Genomic DNA, 18,930 nt, shown 5'->3' with positions numbered 1-18,930 from the left:
CTACTCCGAGCATACTCCGAGGATCTACTCCGAGTGTACTCCGAGCATGTGCTGACCAACTGGCAAGTGTCTTCACTGACATTTTCAACATGTCCCTGACTGAGTCTGTAATACCAACATGTTTCAAGCAGACCACCATAGTCCCCGTGCCCAAGGACTCTAAGATAACCTGCCTAAATGACTACCGACCCGTAGCACTGACGTCTGTAGCCATGAAGTGCTTTGAAAGGCTGGTCATGGCTCACATCAACACCATTATCCCAGAAACCCTAGACCCACTCCAATTTGCATACCGCCCCAACAGATCCACAGATGATGCAATCTCTATTGCACTCCACACTGCCCTTTCCCACCTGGACAAGAGGAACACCTACGTGAGAATGCTATTCATTGACTACAGCTCAGCATTCAACACCATAGTGCCCACTAAGCTCATCACTAAGCTAAGGATCCTGGGACTAAACACCTCCCTCTGCAACTGGATCCTGGACTTCCTGACGGGCCGCCCCCAGGTGGTAAGGGTAGGTAACAACACATCTGCCACACTGATCCTCAACACGGGGGCCCCTCAGGGGTGCGTGCTCAGTCCCCTCCTGTACTCTCTGTTCACCCATGACTGCATGGCCAGGCACGACTCCAACACCATCATTAAGTTTGCCGACGACACAACAGTGGTAGGCCTGATCACCGACAACGATGAGACAGCCTATAGGGAGGAGGTCAGAGATCTGGCCGTGTGGTGCCAGGACAACAACCTCTCCCTCAACGTGACCAAGACAAATTGATTGTGGACTACAGGAAAAAAAAGAGGACTGAGCACGCCCCCATTCTCATCGACGGGGCTGTAGTGGAACAGGTTGAGAGCTTCAAGTTCCTTGGTGTCCACATCACCAACAAACTATCATGGTCCAAACACACCAAGACAGTCGTGAAGAGGGCACGACAAAGCCTATTCCCCCTCAGGAGACTAAAAAGATTTGGCATGGGTCCTCAGATCCTCAAAAAATTCTACAGCTGCACCATCGAGAGCATCCTGACTGGTTGCATCACCGCCTGGTATGGCAACTGCTTGGCCTCCGACCGCAAGGCACTACAGAGGGTAGTGCGTGACGGCCCAGTACATCACTGGGGCAAAGCTTCCTGCCATCCAGGACCTCTATACCAGGCGGTGTCAGAGGAAGGCCCTCAAAATTGTCAAAGACTCCAGCCACCCTAGTCATAGACTGTTCTCTCTGCTACCGCACGGCAAGCGGTACCGGAGTGCCAAGTCTAGGTCCAAAAGACTTCTCAACAGCTTCTTCCCCCAAGCCATAAGACTCCTGAACAGCTAATCATGGCTACCCGGACTATTTGCACTGCCCCCCCACCCCATCCTTTTTACACTGCTGCTACTCTGTTAAGTATTTATGCATATCAATCAATCAATCAATTTTATTTTATATAGCCCTTCTTACATCAGCTAATATCTCGAAGTGCTGTACAGAAACCCAGCCTAAAACCCCAAACAGCTAGTAATGCAGGTGTAGAAGCACGGTGGCTAGGAAAAACTCCCTAGGAAGGCAAAACCTAGGAAGAAACCTAGAGAGGAACCAGGCTATGAGGGGTGGCCAGTCCTCTTCTGGCTGTGCCGGGTGGAGATTATAACAGAACCATGCCAAGATGTTCAAAAATGTTCATAAGTGACAAGCATGGTCAAATAATAATCAGGAATAAATCTCAGTTGGCTTTTCATAGCCGATCATTAGAGTTTAAAACAGCAGGTCTGGGACAGGTAGGGGTTCCATAACCGCAGGCAGAACAGTTTAAACTGGAATAGCAGCAAGGCCAGGCGGACTGGGGACAGCAAGGAGTCACCACGGCCGGTAGTCCCGACGTATGGTCCTAGGGCTCAGGTCTCTCAGTTGGCTTTTCATAGCCGATCATTTAGAGTTGAAAACAGCAGGTCTGGGACAGGTAGGGGTTTCGTAGCCGCAGGCAGAACAGTTGAAACTGGAATAGCAGCAAGGCCAGGCGGACTGGGGACAGCAAGGTGTCATCATGCCCGGTAGTCCTGACGTATGGTCCTAGGGGCTCAGGTTCTCAGAGAGAAAGAGAGAACGAGAGAATTAGAGAGAGCATACTTAAATTCACACAGGACACTGGATAAGACAGGAGAAGTACTCCAGGTATAACCAACTAACCCCAGCCCCCCGACACATAAACTACTGCAGCATAAATACTGGAGGCTGAGACAGGAGCGGTCCGGAGACACTGTGGCCCCATCCGAAGAAACCCCGGACAGGGCCAAACAGGAAGGATATAACCCCACCCACTCCGCCAAAGCACAGCCCCCGCACCACTAGAGGGATATCCCCAACCACCAACTTACAATCCTGAGACAAGGCCGAGTATAGCCCACAGAGGTCTCCACCACAGCACAAACCAAGGGGGGGCGCCAACCCAGACAGGAAGATCACGTCAGTAACTCAACCCACTCAAGTGACGCACCCCTCCCAGGGACGGCATGAAAGAGCACCAGCAAGCCAGTGACTCAGCCCCTGCAACAGGGTTAGAGGCAGAGAACCCCAGTGGAGAGGGGAACCGGCCCGGCAGAGACAGCAAGGGCTGTTCGTTGCTCCAGCCTTTCCGTTCACCTTCACACTCCTGGGCCAGACTACACTCAATCATATGACCTACTGAAGAGATAAGTCTTCAGTAAAGACTTAAAGGTTGAGACCGAGTCTGCGTCTCTCACATGGGTAGGCAGACTGTTCCATAAAAATGGAGATCTATAGGAGAAAGCCCTGCCTCCCGCTGTTTGCTTAGAAATTCTAGGGACAATTAGGAGGCCTGCGTCTTGTGACCGTAGCGCACGTATTGGTATGTACGGCAGGACCAACTCGGAAAGATAGGTAGGAGCAAGCCCATGTAACGCTTTATAGGTTAACAGTAAAACCTTGAAATCAGCCCTTGCCTTAACAGGAAGCCAGTGTAGGGAAGCTAGCACTGGAGTAATATGATCAAATTTCTTGGTTCTAGTCAGGATTCTAGCAGCCGTATTTAGCACTAACTGAAGTTTATTTAGTGCTTTATCCGGGTAGCCGGAAAATAGAGCATTGCAGTAGTCTAATCTAGAAGTAACAAATGCATGGATTAATTTTTCTGCATCATTTTTGGACAGAAAATTTCTGATTTTTGCAATGTTACGTAGATGGAAAAAAGCTGTCCTTGAAACAGTCTTGATATGTTCGTCAAAAGAGAGATCAGGGTCAAGAGTAACGCCTAGGTCCTTCACAGTTTTATTTGAGACGACTTTACAACCATCAAGATGAATTGTCAGATTTAACAGAAGATCTCTTTGTTTCTTGGGACCTAGAACAAGCATCTCTGTTTTGTCCGAGTTTAAAAGTAAAAAGTTTTCAGCCATCCACTTCCTTATGTCTGAAACACAGGCTTCTAGCGAGGGCAATTTTGGGGCTTCACCATGCTTCATTGAAATGTACAGCTGTGTGTCATCCGCATAGCAGTGAAAGTTAACATTATGTTTTCGAATAACATCCCCAAGAGGTAAAATATATAGTGAAAACAATAGTGGTCCTAAAACGGAACCTTGAGGAACACCGAAATGTACAGTTGATTTGTCGGAGGACAGACCATTCACAGAGACAAACTGATATCTTTCCGACAGGTAGGATCTAAACCAGGCCAGAACTTGTCCGTGTAGACCAATTTGGGTTTCCAGTCTCTCCAAAAGAATGTGGTGATCGATGGTGTCAAAGGCAGCACTAAGGTCTAGTAGCACGAGGACAGATGCAGAGCCTCGGTCTGACGCCATTAAAAGGTCATTTACCACCTTCACAAGTGCAGTCTCAGTGCTATGATGGGGTCTAAAACCAGACTGAAGCATTTCGTATACATTGTTTGTCTTCAGAAAGGCAGTGAGTTGCTGCGCAACAGCTTTTTCTAAAATTTTTTGAGAGGAATGGAAGATTCGATATAGGCCGATAGTTTTTTATATTTTCCGGGTCAAGGTTTGGCTTTTTCAAGAGAGGCTTTATCACTGCCACTTTTAGTGAGTTTGGTACACATCCGGTGGATAGAGAGCTGTTTATTATGTTCAACATAGGAGGGCCAAGCACAGGAAGCAGCTCCTTCAGCAGTTTAGTAGGAATAGGATCCAGTATGCAGCTTGAAGGTTTAGAGGCCATGATTATTTTCATCATTGTGTCAAGAGATATAGTACTAAAACACTTAAGTGTCTCTCCCGATCCCAGGCCCTCGCAGAGCTGCGCAGATCCAGGACAGCTAAGCCCTGGAGGAATACGCAGATTCAAAGAGGAGTCCGTAATTTGCTTTCTAATGGTCATGATCTTTTCCTCAAAGAAGTTCATGAATTTATCACTGCTGAAGTGAAAACCATCCTCTCTTGGGGAATGCTGCTTTTTAGTTAGCTTTGCAACAGTATCAAAAATAAATTTTGGATTGTTCTTATTTTCCTCGATTAATTTGGAAAAGTAGGATGATCGAGCAGCAGTGAGGGCTCTTCGGTACTGCACGGTACTGTCTTTCCAAGCTAGTCGGAAGACTTCCAGTTTGGTGTGGCGCCATTTCCGTTCCAATTTCCTGGAAGCTTGCTTCAAAGCTCGGGTATTTTCTGTATACCAGGGAGCTAGTTTCTTATGACAAATGTTTTTCGTTTTTAGGGGTGCAACTGCATCTAGGGTATTGCGCAAGGTTAAATTGAGTTCCTCAGTTAAGTGGTTAACTGATTTTTGTCCTCTGACGTCCTTGGGTAGGCAGAAGGAGTCTGGAAGGGCATCAATGAATTTTTGTGTTGTCTGAGAATTTATAGCACGACTTTTGATGCTCCTTGGTTGGGGTCTGAGCAGATTATTTGTTGCGATTGCAAACGTAATAAAATGGTGGTCCGATAGTCCAGGATTTTGTGGAAAAACATTAAGATCTACAACATTTATTCCATGGGACAAAACTAGGTCCAGAGTATGACTGTGGCAGTGAGTAGGTCCAGAGACATGTTGGACAAAACCCACTGAGTCGATAATGGCTCCGAAAGACTTTTGGAGTGGGTCTGTGGACTTCTCCATGTGAATATTAAAATCACCAAAAATTAGAATATGATCTGCTATGACTACAAGGTCTGATAGGAATTCAGGAAACTCAGAGAGGAACGCTGTATATGGCCCAGGAGGCCTGTAAACAGTAGCTATAAAAAGTGATTGAGTAGGCTGCATAGATTTCATGACTAGAAGCTCGAAAGATGAAAACGTCATTTTTTTTTTTGTAAATTGAAATTTGCTATCGTAAATGTTAGCAACACCTCCGCCTTTGCGGGATGCACGGGGAATATGGTCACTAGTGTAACCAGGAGGTGAGGCCTCATTTAACACAGCAAATTCATCAGGCTTAAGCCATGTTTCAGTCAGGCCAATCACATCAAGATTATGATCAGTGATTAGTTCATTGACTATGACTGCCTTTGAAGTGAGGGATCTAACATTAAGTAACCCTATTTTGAGATGTGAGGTATCACGATCTCTTTCAATAATGGCAGGAATGGAGGAGGTCTTTATCCTAATAAGATTGCTAGGGTGAACACCACCATGTTTAGTTTTGCCCAACCTAGGTCGAGGCACAGACACAGTCTCAATGGGTATGGCTGAGCTGACTACACTGACTATGCTATTGGCAGACTCCACTAAGCTGGCAGGTTGGCTAACAGCCTGCTGCCTGGCCTGCACCCTATTTCACTGTGGGGCTAGAGGAGTTAGAGCCCTATCTATGTTGGTAGATAAGAGGAGAGCACCCCTCCAGTTAGGATGGAGTCCGTCACTCCTCAGCAGGTCAGGCTTGATCCTGTTTGTGGGTGAGTCCCAGAAAGAGGGCCAATTATCCACAAATGTTATCTTTTGGGAGGGGCAGAAAACAGTTTTCAACCAGCGATTGAGTGCTGAGACTCTGCTGTAGAGCTCGTCACTTCCCCTAACTGGGAGGGGGCCAGAGACAATTACTCGATGCCGACACATCTTTCTAGCTGATTTACACGCTGAAGCTATGTTGCACTTGGTGACCTCTGACTGTTTCATCCTAACATCGTTGGTGCCGACGTGGATAACAATATCTCTATACTCTCTACACTCGCCAGTTTTAGCTTTAGCCAGCACCATCTTTAGATTAGCCTTAACGTCGGTAGCCCTGCCCCCTGGTAAACAGTGTATGATCGCTGGGTGATTCGTTTTAAGTCTAATACTGCGGGTAATGGAGTCGCCAATGACTAGGGTTTTCAATTTGTCAGAGCTAATGGTGGGAGCCTTCGGAGTCTCAGACCCCGTAACGGGAGGAGTAGAGACTAGAGAAGACTCAGACTCAGACTCCGACTCGCTACATAATGGGGAAAACCGGTTGAAGGTTTCTGTCGGCTGAATGAGCGACACCGGTTGAGCATTCCAACAGTATTTCCCTCCAGAAGCCATGAGAAAGTTGTCCGGCTGCGGGGACTGTGCGGGGGGATTTATACTAACATTACTGTCTGTACTTACTGGTGGCACAGACGCTGTTTCTTCCTTTCCTACACTGATATTACCCTTGCCTAACGATTGCGTCTGAAGCTGGGCTTGTAGCACAGCTATTCTCGCCGTAAGGCGAGAATTCTCCTGTATATTATGAGTACAGCGACTGCAATTAGAAGACATCATGTTAATGTTACTACTTAGCTTCGGCTGTTGAAGATGTTGATGAACCATGTCCAGATAAAGCGTCCGGAGTGAAAAAGTTGAATAAGGGAAAAAAGTTGCGATGGAAAAAGGAAAATAACGTAAAGTTGGCAGCTAAAACGCACAGGAAAATGACTCTTCTGTCTCGGGATAAACGTCCGGGGTGAAAAAGTTTAACGAAAAAAGATGAGTGAGGACAAAACTAAAAAGTTGGTAAATTTGTTGAACACAGAGATTGATTAAACGTTTATTAAAAGTAAAACGTGAATAGTTTGTTAGGTAGCCAAGTAGCAACAAACAGCAGAGCAGCACGGAGACAATGCGGAAGCGAGACGGAAGTCACGTGAGTCTCTACTGAGGCACAGGAAGTATGCTTGGGGGCATAGTCACTTTAACTCTACCCACATGTACATATTACCTCAACTACCTCAACTAGCCGGTGCCCCCGCACATTGACTCTGCAACGGTACCCCCCTGTATATATAGCCTCCCTACTGTCACTTTATTTTACTTCTGCTCTTTTTTTTCTCAACACTTTTTTTTGTTGTTGTTTTATTTTTACTTTTTTTGTTTAAAATAAATGCACTGTTGGTTAAGGGCTGTAAGTAAGCATTTCACTGTAATGTCTGCACCTGTTGTATTCGGCGCATGTGACCAATAAAATTTGATTTGATTTGATTTGAAATTAGATATATTCTTTGATAACATTTTTGGTTAGGGCAAATCAGGTCTGAAATTTCAAAGTGGAAATTACAAACTTTAGAAGCCTTTTTAAAACTCAAATAGACTACAAGTTTGCATTTCCTGCTTTGCAGTAACATTCTCAGCAACAAAATATCAAATTAAGATCCTACATCTGTAGATATTATTATTTATTGTCATTGGTAATCTGATTTAAAGTTGCAGCAAATGACAGTAACATAATTGCATATGCAATACAATTAAATTATGCTCTTTTCAGGCTGTCCCCCTGAGTATTCCAGTTCATTCTCCAGCAAATATAATGACATTATATGAACCAGATTGTTCAGACACAAAGCATTCGCTACCCCATCAACGGAGAGCTATGGCTTTTATGGTTGCCTCTTTATATAAGACCTCTGCATGTTCCTTGGTCAACAACAGAGATGTACAGGTAACTGATAAAATAATGGAAATACTTGAGTAAATGAGGAATACAAAGTATATTGAAAGCAGGTGCTTCCACACAGGTGTGGTTCTTGAGTTAATTAAGCAATTAACATCCCTTCATGCTTAGGGTCATTATTTTGGCCATTATTTTGGCTACCATGGCTATGCCCCCATAGGATGGCAATGCCCCCATCCACAGGACACGAGTGGTCACTGAATGGTTTGATGAGCATGAAAATGATGTAAACCAATAAACCAATTTAACATTTATGGGACATTCTGGAGCGGTGCCAGAGACAGCGTTTTCCATCAACAAAATGAATTCTGGAATTTCTCGTGGAATAATGGTTTCGCCTCCCGACAATGGAGTTCCAGACACGCATTTAAGCTTTTCTGGCTCGTGGGGGTCCAACACCCTATTAAGACACTTTATGTTGATGTTTCCTTTATTTTGGCACTTACCTGAACATAAAAAGGCAGTTTTCAAATGACCGTCTAGACAAATCAAATAAATAAAAAATATATTTGCCACATGCGCTGAATACAACAGTGAAATGCTTACTTACAAGCCCTTAACCAACAATGCAGTTTAAAAAAAATTGTGTTAAGTAAAAAATAGATAAGTAAAAAATTAAAATAGCAAATAATTAAAGAGCAGCTGTAAAATAAAATTACAGTAGGGAGTACTTTGTGTAGAATATATAATGTGTATAGAGATGCTGCACCTTGCTCATTGTCATCTATATTTATATTTATATTTCCAAACTAGAAATGTGATCCTCTGTAGCTCAATTGGTAGAGCATGGCGCTTGTAACGCCAAGGTAGTGGGTTCGATCCCCAGGACCATCCACATGTTAAAATGTATGCACACTTGACTGTAAGTCGCTTTGGATAAAAGCGTCTGCTAAATGGCATAAAATAAATGTGTTCTTTAGCATCACAGTACCCAAGCAGAATTTCACCAGCATGGTTTATTTAAATGTTGTGTCTCAAATGGGCCTTGGTCAAAAGTAGTGCACTATATAGGTATAAAGTACAATTTGGGACATATTCTTGGTTTTAGAAGTCCTGTTTATAACAACACTGCACTTAATTAAAAAGTGATCCATGTTTAGATCTTGCCACTGTGAGATGGTGACAACCTCATCCAATCTTACCCTCTGAAAGATTGATCACGAGGAGAGTTATTAAAGTTTGACACCAGCGCAAAATAATGTATTTTTAAGACTCTAACTCTGCAACGAGACTCCTCCCGCACATCAGCCCATGGGGATTAGTTATGGGCCTTAGAGCACCCTGCTCCCTATATAGTGCACTACTTTTGACCAGAGCTCTATTGGCCCTGGTCAAAAGTAATGCACTAAATAGTGAATAGGGTGCTATTTGGGAGGCACACTAGGTATAGGCCAAACTGCCTTGGCAACGGAACAAGCTCACAACTCAGTTAATCAATACCAATAAACTGATATTGATTTGTTTGTGAGGCTCGCCCTCAAGACCTCTTAATCGTGCCCCATCCCCATCTCTCTTCTCAACTAATCTGACATCATACAAATTTCCTCTACATAATTAATGTGTTAAAGTGACACACATTCGTAATTTCCAGAGGTTCGTGCAGCATGTAATCTCTGTTAATGATGTTGTTGCCTCTGTTTGATTCCCAAATGGCACCTTATTCCATATATAGTGCACTAGTAGGGACCCATAGGGCCCTGGTCAAAATTAGTGCACTATGTAGGGACTAGGGTGCCATTTGGGATGCAGACGAGTCTCCTGTCTGAGGTTCAATTAACTATCTATTGTAGTTTAAAACATTGAAACACTGAGCCCTCAAGACCTTTGCACTGTTCAACCTTATGAAGTCTGTCTTCTCAAAGCCAGCACAGTCATATATATTAATTTTAACTAATTGCTAAGGGCCATTAAGTAATGGATTTTGATTAATGAATTGTCCCCTAGTCACTGAGGTTGACTGCTTGGAAGTCATGTTGTTTGATAGATTGAGTAGTTGACTGGCGCCTCTCTTACTGCTGTTTGTGTCTCTTGAATAATTCAGTATGTGGTGACCTAAACACTGAAAACCAGTGGTTGCTCGTGGCACTTTACCTGGGAGGACTGAAAACCAGTGGTCGCTCGTGGCACTTTACCTGGGAGGACGAGCTCATATTAATAGCTGGAATGGAACGGTTTCAAACACATCAAAAACATGGTTTCCATGTGTAAGATACCATTCTGTTTGTTCCATTCCAGTTATAACTATGAACCATCATCCCCTCACCAGCCTCCACTGCTGGAAACATTCCCTCTTCTAGCATTGCTTGTCCTAGAAAGGAAAACACTTTCACTTCTACCAGACTCTCTGTTGTTGTATTCTAGGTAAAAGTGCCTCTCCTGGTCCTGAGAGCCACACGGTCGTATCACTGGGTAGTCTTCTAGATGACCTGCAATGGCACCACGTAGCCATCGAGCGCGTTAGCGGCCATGTCAACTTCACTGTGGATAGAAGCACTCAGCAGATCCAGGTCCCTGCAGAACTCAGTCCTTTTGAGATAAACGAGGTGTGTTGTATGTGACCTGTTCCTCAAATCATTCCACAGATACACACACATGTACACAGAGTACGCATACATAGACACAAACACACACACGGACACACAAACACACACATACACACACGTAGGCATGCACAAATACACACACACATGCACAAACACCTGTACACACGCACACACACACACCACACACACACACACACACACACAACCATTCCTGCATGCTCTCTTGCATTCCTGCATGCTCTCCCAAATAGCACACTCCATTTGTTTCTATCAGATGTGTTCACAGATACTGTACAACGTACACACAGGAGACACACACAGGAGACACACACACACAAACAATAAAACATATATGTTTTAGTAATAGAGTTATAGCTTTGTATAACGGATGTCTAGTAAGCCACTGAATTCCCTACAAGAATGATTCATCCAAGGCCGTACCAAAGAAAATTCTAATCAATAACAGTAGTCCCTTCCTGCAGTCAAATTATCAACTCACCCTCTAGTGGCCTCATGGGTGGAATGTTATTAACATTTTTCATAATTTAATTAATATGTTTCTATTTTATTTTTACGCCCATAATCCAGGGTTTCTATGTCAAACGGTTTTGTTATATGTCAGTCTTCTGTGATGTGTATATAAAGTGTAATATTGGGATGCAAACACAAAATTGAATACATTTCAACTCTACATCTGACATGGTACAGGTGTCTTCTTTTTTTAAGCCCATAACCATGTGTGTGAGGTGTATATTTTTGTTTCAAAGTAGATTTGTTTAAGACTACCACGAAACACTCTGTGTGACCCTGATTTAGCCCACTGCAGTAAAAGGTTAACCCAACCTCCATACAATATTTCTAGACTGTTTTTAATAAATGGGAGTTGGAAATAATTTTCTATTGAAATTGAAAAACAATACACTTCTGGTCATGGTCTACATAAGACCTAATGAGACAGTTATGTGTACAGTGCCATTTTTGTCCCTACCTGAATACACAGAATGTGATAATTACTTACTTTAGTTTACTTGGCCTTGTATTGTTTCCTAAACATAGGTCATTGATTAACCACTTCCAATCCCATTCTATCACCACTAGTTCAATATGTTACTATATCAAAGCCCCTTGTAATGATAATGTAGGTACCATTTTTTTGTAGAATATTAACATTGGCTTGATGTTCTTTCACAAGATAAGCTTTGGTGGCATCCAGTGCCATGGCACACAGACGGTTCTGTCCAGGAGGAACTTCCATGGGTGTCTTGAGAACCTTCTCTGGAACGAGGTGAACGTGAATGATCTGGCCAAGCAGCAGCAGAAGGTCTCCATCATGGTATGTTACCTCAGCCTTGGTCGTATAGTATAAAACTTTTTCCGGTGTGCACTATACCAGTGTTTCCCAACTCCAGTCCTCCAGTACACCCAACATCACACATTTTTGTTGTAGCCCCGGACAAGCACACCTGAGTATATTTGTCAACTAATCATCAAGCTCTCATTGAGTTGTATCAGGTGAGTTTGTCTGGGGCTACAACAAAAATGTGTGCTGTTCGGTGTTCTGTAGGACTGGAGTTGGGAAACACTGGTATAGTGCACACCGGAAAAAGTTTTCAGGTGTGCACTAGTTCAGGTAGTCTCTTCCCATTTTGGTCAGTTTCCATCTGTTTGGTGTGTAGAGAATACGACCCTGGGGAACTTTGGATGGTTTGTACTGTGTTTATCTTCTGACCTGGGTTCAAGTAGTATTTGTTTTCTCTCAAATACAGTAGTTGACCTTGATTGAGCTTGACTGGCTGGCGCAATGGAACTGGTGGTATAGTCCCAAAAAGTGCAAATGTATTAAAAAATTAACAGATATTTCAGCCCAGGTCTGTTTCTGTGTGGTGATGTGTATATCGAGCGGTATTTTGGGGAGTTGCATTGGAAAATAACAACATCCTCAACTATTTATGAGGTTCGGATGGAGCTTCCACCCTGCTTTAACCTGACAAAGAATTGTATATTCTGGACAGCTGTTGTAATCAATGCTAGGGATGGAACCCCCCCCAAAAAACGGCCGGACATTTGTACGTTTAAGTCTATTTCTGCCGTAACATGGACTCTTAACAACGTGTAGAAACTTCGTTGCTCCTTTCTGAAACAAGCAAACAAGTCTTCGGTTGCCTAGGCAACACACACACACACACAATGCAGCAGCACACATAGAAATAGAAGGAATAAAACTGGCTTGGAACCTCTAACCCTGGCAGTTTGACTGGTAAACTCATGGGTACACTCACAATGGCTGCCTGGTATTGAGATGCAATAATTTCCATGGTCATGTAGAATGTTCTTTCAAATTATGTTAACTGATGCATAGAATTAGGAATTAGAATACTTAAATTTGATTTAACCTTTATTTTATCAGTGAGTCATACTGAGACCAAGGTCTCTTTAACAGATAAGCCCTGAATTACATAAATTACAGAAAATACACACATCAAAATAGAAATACAAAATGAAAACAGAAAGAAAAACACGGTCATAAAAAACAAACACATTCGTCAGGAATAAGGGCCTCAATCAGCTTTCTGAATTGCCCTAGAGGCACCAGAACATTACATTTATGAACATTTTGAAGATTGTTCCACAAATAAGATGCAAAATAACTAAAAGCTGATTTACCTAACTCAGTAGAGACCAAAGTCATTTCCAGAGTTAGCCATCCCTGAGACTGGTGTGGTAACTCATATGTCTAAAGTTTAGTAATGATGTTAGGTACAGTGGGACTATTTGTAAAAGGGCTTTATACAAAATAAAAACCTCCGTGACATCAAAGAGAGCCAAACCAACTTTCTGATAGATAGAGAATGCAGTGAGGAGTACTACAATTGTTGCCGGTACTAAAGCACAGTGCGCTATGATAAACTGCATCTAACGGCTTTAATGACGTGGCAGCTGCGTTCATATACAGTGGGGAAAAAAAGTATTTAGTCAGCCACCAATTGTGCATGTTCTCCCACTTAAAAAGATGAGAGAGGCCTGTAATTTTCATCATAGGTACACGTCAACTATCACAGACAAAATGAGAAAAAAGATTCCAGAAAATCACATTGTAGGATTTTTAATGAATTTATTTGCAAATTATGGTGGAAAATAAGTATTTGGTCAATAATAAAAGTTTCTCAATACTTTGTTATATACCCTTTGTTGGCAATGACACAGGTCAAACGTTTTCTGTAAGTCTTCACAAGGTTTTCACACACTGTTGCTGGGATTTTGGCCCATTCCTCCATGCAGATCTCCTCTAGAGCAGTGATGTTTTGGGGCTGTCGCTGGGCAACATGGACTTTCAACTCCCTCCAAAGATTTTCTATGGGGTTGAGATCAGGAGACTGGCTAGGCCACTCCAGGACCTTGAAATGCTTCTTACGAAGCCACTCCTTCGTTGCCCGGGCGGTGTGTTTGGGATCATTGTCATGCTGAAAGACCCAGCCACGTTTCATCTTCAATGCCCTTGCTGATGGAAGGAGGTTTTCACTCAAAATCTCACGATACATGGCCCCATTCATTCTTTCCTTTACACGGATCAGTCGTCCTGGTCCCTTTGCAGAAAAACAGCCCCAAAGCATGATGTTTCCACCCCCATGCTTCACAGTAGGTATGGTGTTCTTTGGATGCAACTCAGCATTCTTTGTCCTCCAAACACGACGAGTTGAGTTTTTACCAAAAAGTTATATTTTGGTTTCATCTGACCATATGACATTCTCCCAATCCTCTTCTGGATCATCCAAATGCACTCTAGCAAACTTCAGACGGGCCTGGACATGTACTGGCTTAAGCAGGGGGACACGTCTGGCACTGCAGGATTTTATTCCCTGGTGGCGTAGTGTGTTACTGATGGTAGGCTTTGTTACTTTGGTCCCAGCTCTCTGCAGGTCATTCACTAGGTTCCCCCGTGTGGTTCTGGGATTTTTGCTCACCGTTCTTGTGATCATTTTGACCCCACGGGGTGAGATCTTGCGTGGAGCCCCAGATCGAGGGAGATTATCAGTGGTCTTGTATGTCTTCCATTTCCTAATAATTGCTCCCACAGTTGATTTCTTCAAACCAAGCTGCTTACCTATTGCAGATTCAGTCTTCCCAGCCTGGTGCAGGTCTACAATGTTGTTTCTAGTGTCCTTTGACAGCTCTTTGGTCTTGGCCATAGTGGAGTTTGGAGTGTGACTGTTTGAGGTTGTGGACAGGTGTCTTTTATACTGATAACAAGTTCAAACAGGTGCCATTAATACAGGTAACAGGTGGAGGACAGAGGAGCCTCTTAAAGAAGAAGTTACAGGTCTGTGAGAGCCAGAAATCTTGCTTGTTTGTAGGTGACCAAATACTTATTTTCCACCATAATTTGCAAATAAATTCATTAAAAATCCTACAACGTGATTTTCTGGATTTTCTTTCCTCAATTTGTCTGTCATAGTTGTCGTGTACCTATGATGAAAATTACAGGCCTCTCTCATCTTTTTAAGTGGGAGAACTTGCACAATTGGTGGCTGACTAAATACTTTTTTTCCCCACTGTAGATGATGTCGCCATAGTCTAGGACCGATAGGAACGTCGACTGAATAATCTATTTTCTACTATTTAATGAGATTTCTAGAGAAGAAGCTCATTTTTATACTCAGCTTCTTAACGAACTCATCAATATGCCTTTTTAAAGACAGATTTTCATCTATCCAGATGCTTAGATATTTTTAAGCAGGGACATGTTCAATATGTACACCATCCAAACTTGCTTAGGCATGGAAGAAGAGGAATTTGTACTCTTCCGTTCATTTACTGTTTTTCTGAAATTTTGAAGGATCACCAGCAGAGTCAAAGATGGAGCTGAAAAAGTAGCTTGATTTAGCTTTCTTAAACAAGATAGTACATCTGTTTCTCAATTGTCTGAAAGATTGCCAGTCCACTACAGAGTCAGTTTTCATTGCTTTGGCCAAGGCCTAATTTCTCATCTGAATGAGCTGGGGATTGCCAATCCAGATTCAAATTGCCTATAATGACCAACTCCGAGGACATAAAAAGGTGTTAAACACTCAGATATAGTACCGATATTATCATTTAATAGGATATTAAAGTAATTTAATAGGATCGCTATGAACTGATGTGGCTCTTGCAATGGAATGTATTTTTTGTAATGTCAGTTGAGTTGACTCAACAAATCACAGCACATATTTTAGCACATATTTTACTTCCTGCTTTGCTCGTATGGGTACTCTAGCAATGACCCCCAGTCCACCCATTCTATTCATTCTATTTCTATGGCAGCACATGCAGTCAGGAGCGCAGTAAAAATAAAAGAAAGTAAGTAAAAAAAATGTGCTATTCAAACGGTTATTACGGTGACCTTGGTCATTTGGCTGGCCAATTACTGTCATCCAAAATTCCATGACCGTCACAGCCCTACTCAATACAAATGGGTTATTTTCATGTTGATTGGTCCATTAATTCATTCAACAAATCCATGATGAGAATGGTATAGGGAGCAGAGAATGTTCTTTTGTGGAGCTAAATCCCTCTAGATGGTGTTTAGCTCTCTCCTAAACACATTTTACATCTTGTAAATGATTACCTTAACCGCTCCAAAATGAAGTAGGGAGGAATGAGAAATAATCCATGTGGGAAAGCTTTTTAGGTTTTGCACTGAAATTCATAAACACCCACATTCTAACAAAGAGAATACCAGTAGCCAGAGATGAGATATTACCACTTGTTTAAATGTAATAAGGACTTTAATGAGGGAAATCATTTAATAAAAAATGAAATAAAGATAGCCAGCCAAAGGGTTATACTTTAATTACATAATATTTATTTGTAATTTTTCTGGGCCTGAAGTTTCTGTTCACTACAGTAGCACACTGTAAGCACTCTATACTACATGTGTTGCTGTATATCACTTTGACTGCTACTGTTTCCCTCTTGCAGTTACTGAACAGCAAAGCCAAACTGTTATAAAGATACCTCCTTCATATCCCTTTGGGGTAGACGGTACTGTAATACATCACTTTTGCTGCCTCAGCAAGGGACCATGAAACCATTTCTACCAGATGTCCAAACCCTACTCCCAGACACACAGATGGCCTGCAGTCATTACTTCAGAAATCTACATTGAACTCACCTGGTTAAATCAAACTGAACGCTGTGCTCACCGTTGTTTTAACTGAAGCAAAACAATGGTTGAGCTCAGCGTTCAGCATGGTTTAACCAGGTTAGCTTTTGACTCCAAGCCTCTTTGTTTGCTCTACTAATGTCCTGAGACAATGTCCCTATAAGTTTGAGGACTCTCATTATGATAATATACAGTGGGGGAAAAAAGTATTTAGTCAGCCACCAATTGTGCAAGTTCTCCCACTTAAAAAGATGAGAGAGGCCTGTAATTTTCATCATAGGTACACGTCAACTATGACAGACAAAATGAGAATTTTTTTTCCAGAAAATCACATTGTAGGATTTTTTATGAATTTATTTGCAGATTATGGTGGAAAATAAGTATTTGGTCAATAACAAAAGTTTCTCAATACTTTGTTATATACCCTTTGTTGGCAATGACACAGGTCAAACATTTTCTGTAAGTCTTCACAAGGTTTTCACACACTGTTGCTGGTATTTTGGCCCATTCCTCCATGCAGATCTCCTCTAGAGCAGTGATGTTTTGGGGCTGTCGCTGGGCAACACGGACTTTCAACTCCCTCCAAAGATTTTCTATGGGATTGAGATCTGGAGACTGGCTAGGCCACTCCAGGACCTTGAAATGCTTCTTACGAAGCCACTCCTTTGTTGCCCGGGCGGTGTGTTTGGGATCATTGTCATGCTGAAAGACCCAGCCACATTTCATCTTCAATGCCCTTGCTGATGGAAGGAGGTTTTCACTCAAAATCTCACGATACATGGCCCCATTCATTCTTTCCTTTACACAGATCAGTCGTCCTGGTCCCTTTGCAGAAAAACAGCCCCAAAGCATGATGTTTCCACCCCCATGCTTCACAGTAGGTATGGTGTTCTTTGGATGCAACTCAGCATTCTTTGTCCTCCAAACATGATGCTTTGGGGCTGTTTTTACCAAAAAGTTCTATTTTGGTTTCATCTGACCATATGACATTTTCCCAATCCTCTTCTGGATCATCCAAATGCACTCTAGCAAACTTCAGACGGGCCTGGACATGTACTGGCTTAAGCAGGGGGGACACGTCTGGCACTGCAGGATTTGAGTCCCTGGCGGCGTAGTGTGTTACTGATGGTAGGCTTTGTTACTTTGGTCCTAGCTCTCTGCAGGTCATTCACTAGGTCCCCCCGTGTTGTTCTGGGATTTTTGCTCACCGTTCTTGTGATCATTTTGACCCCACGGGGTGAGATCTTGCGTGGAGCCCCAGATCAAGGGAGATTATCAGTGGTCTTGTATGTCTTCCATTTCCTAATAATTGCTCCCACAGTTGATTTCTTCAAACCAAGCTGCTTACCTATTGCAGATTTAGTCTTCCCAGCCTGGTGCAGGTCTACCATTTTGTTTCTGGTGTCCTTTGACAGCTCTTTGGTCTTGGCCATAGTGGAGTTTGGAGTGTGACTGTTTGAGGTTGTGGACAGGTGTCTTTTACACTGATAACAAGTTCAAACAGGTGCCATTAATACAGGTAACGAGTGGAGGACAGAGGAGCCTCTTAAAGAAGAAGTTACAGGTCTGTGAGAGCCAGAAATCTTGCTTGTTTGTAGGTGACCAAATACTTATTTTCCACCATAATTTGCAAATAAATTCATAAAAAATCCTACAATGTGATTTTCTGGATTTTCTTTCCTCAATTTGTCTGTCATAGTTGACGTGTACCTATGATGAAAATTACAGGCCTCTCTCATCTTTTTAAGTGGGAGAACTTGCACAATTGGTGGCTGACTAAATACTTTTTTTCCCCACTGTATATTATGAATGTCCTCCTTCAGGAGATTTTGCTGATTAGCTAGATCTCTTCTATTGCTATTCCCGATATACTCAGGTCAGAGGTCCCTTAGCTTTATTTCACCTTCTAGCTGAGGACAAATTAATATTTATGTTTTTCATATTTCATTATTATTATATAATTTTTTATTTGTTTTATTTCTTCAGGGCAATGTGACCTTTACTTGTGCTGAGCCAGTCTCCGTCCCTGTGACGTTCGCTGGAGCCCAGTGTTTCCTCCAGTTGCCGGGTGCAGCGCTACTGCAGAGAGATGCCGGTGGCGGCGGGGTTGCCTTGGTGGCAGTTGGTGTGGTGATCAGCCTGCAGTTCCGGACCTGGAACAGAGCGGGCCTTCTGTTAACCTTTGACCTCCAACAGCAGGTGGGGAGCCTGTGGCTCTACCTGAGCGAGGCCAGAGTCAGGCTGCAGATACACAAGGCTGGCAGGATCCTAGTGGACGTTGCCACAGGTCAGATAAACAGTAACATCTGGTTGTTGTTTTGTTTTTGTTTTCTATGTGCCGTTTTTATTTCAGAGAATAACACAGTCTTATTACCCTAGATAGCTAATCAC

The 18,930-nt window shown here is 42.8% G+C and overlaps 1 protein-coding gene across 2 annotated transcripts in view; it reads left to right on the top strand.

Moving 5' to 3' along the window:
- The window catches only part of LOC121582830 (contactin-associated protein-like 4), a 249,314-nt gene that overhangs the window by 103,326 nt on the left and 127,058 nt on the right, over window positions 1–18,930 (top strand). For both annotated transcript variants that reach the window (XM_041898959.1, XM_041898958.1), the window contains exons 6-8: window positions 10,219–10,400; window positions 11,593–11,733; window positions 18,526–18,826. In XM_041898959.1, coding sequence (XP_041754893.1) covers window positions 10,219–10,400; window positions 11,593–11,733; window positions 18,526–18,826 — 624 coding nt within the window. The remainder of the gene's footprint in view (window positions 1–10,218; window positions 10,401–11,592; window positions 11,734–18,525; window positions 18,827–18,930) is intronic.

The sequence above is a fragment of the Coregonus clupeaformis genome, chromosome 15 (assembly GCF_020615455.1).
Source record: "Coregonus clupeaformis isolate EN_2021a chromosome 15, ASM2061545v1, whole genome shotgun sequence".
NCBI classification, from domain to species: domain Eukaryota; kingdom Metazoa; phylum Chordata; class Actinopteri; order Salmoniformes; family Salmonidae; genus Coregonus; species Coregonus clupeaformis.
Note: the sequence above shows the minus strand (reverse complement) of the source record. Positions and strands in the feature narration are given on the sequence as shown.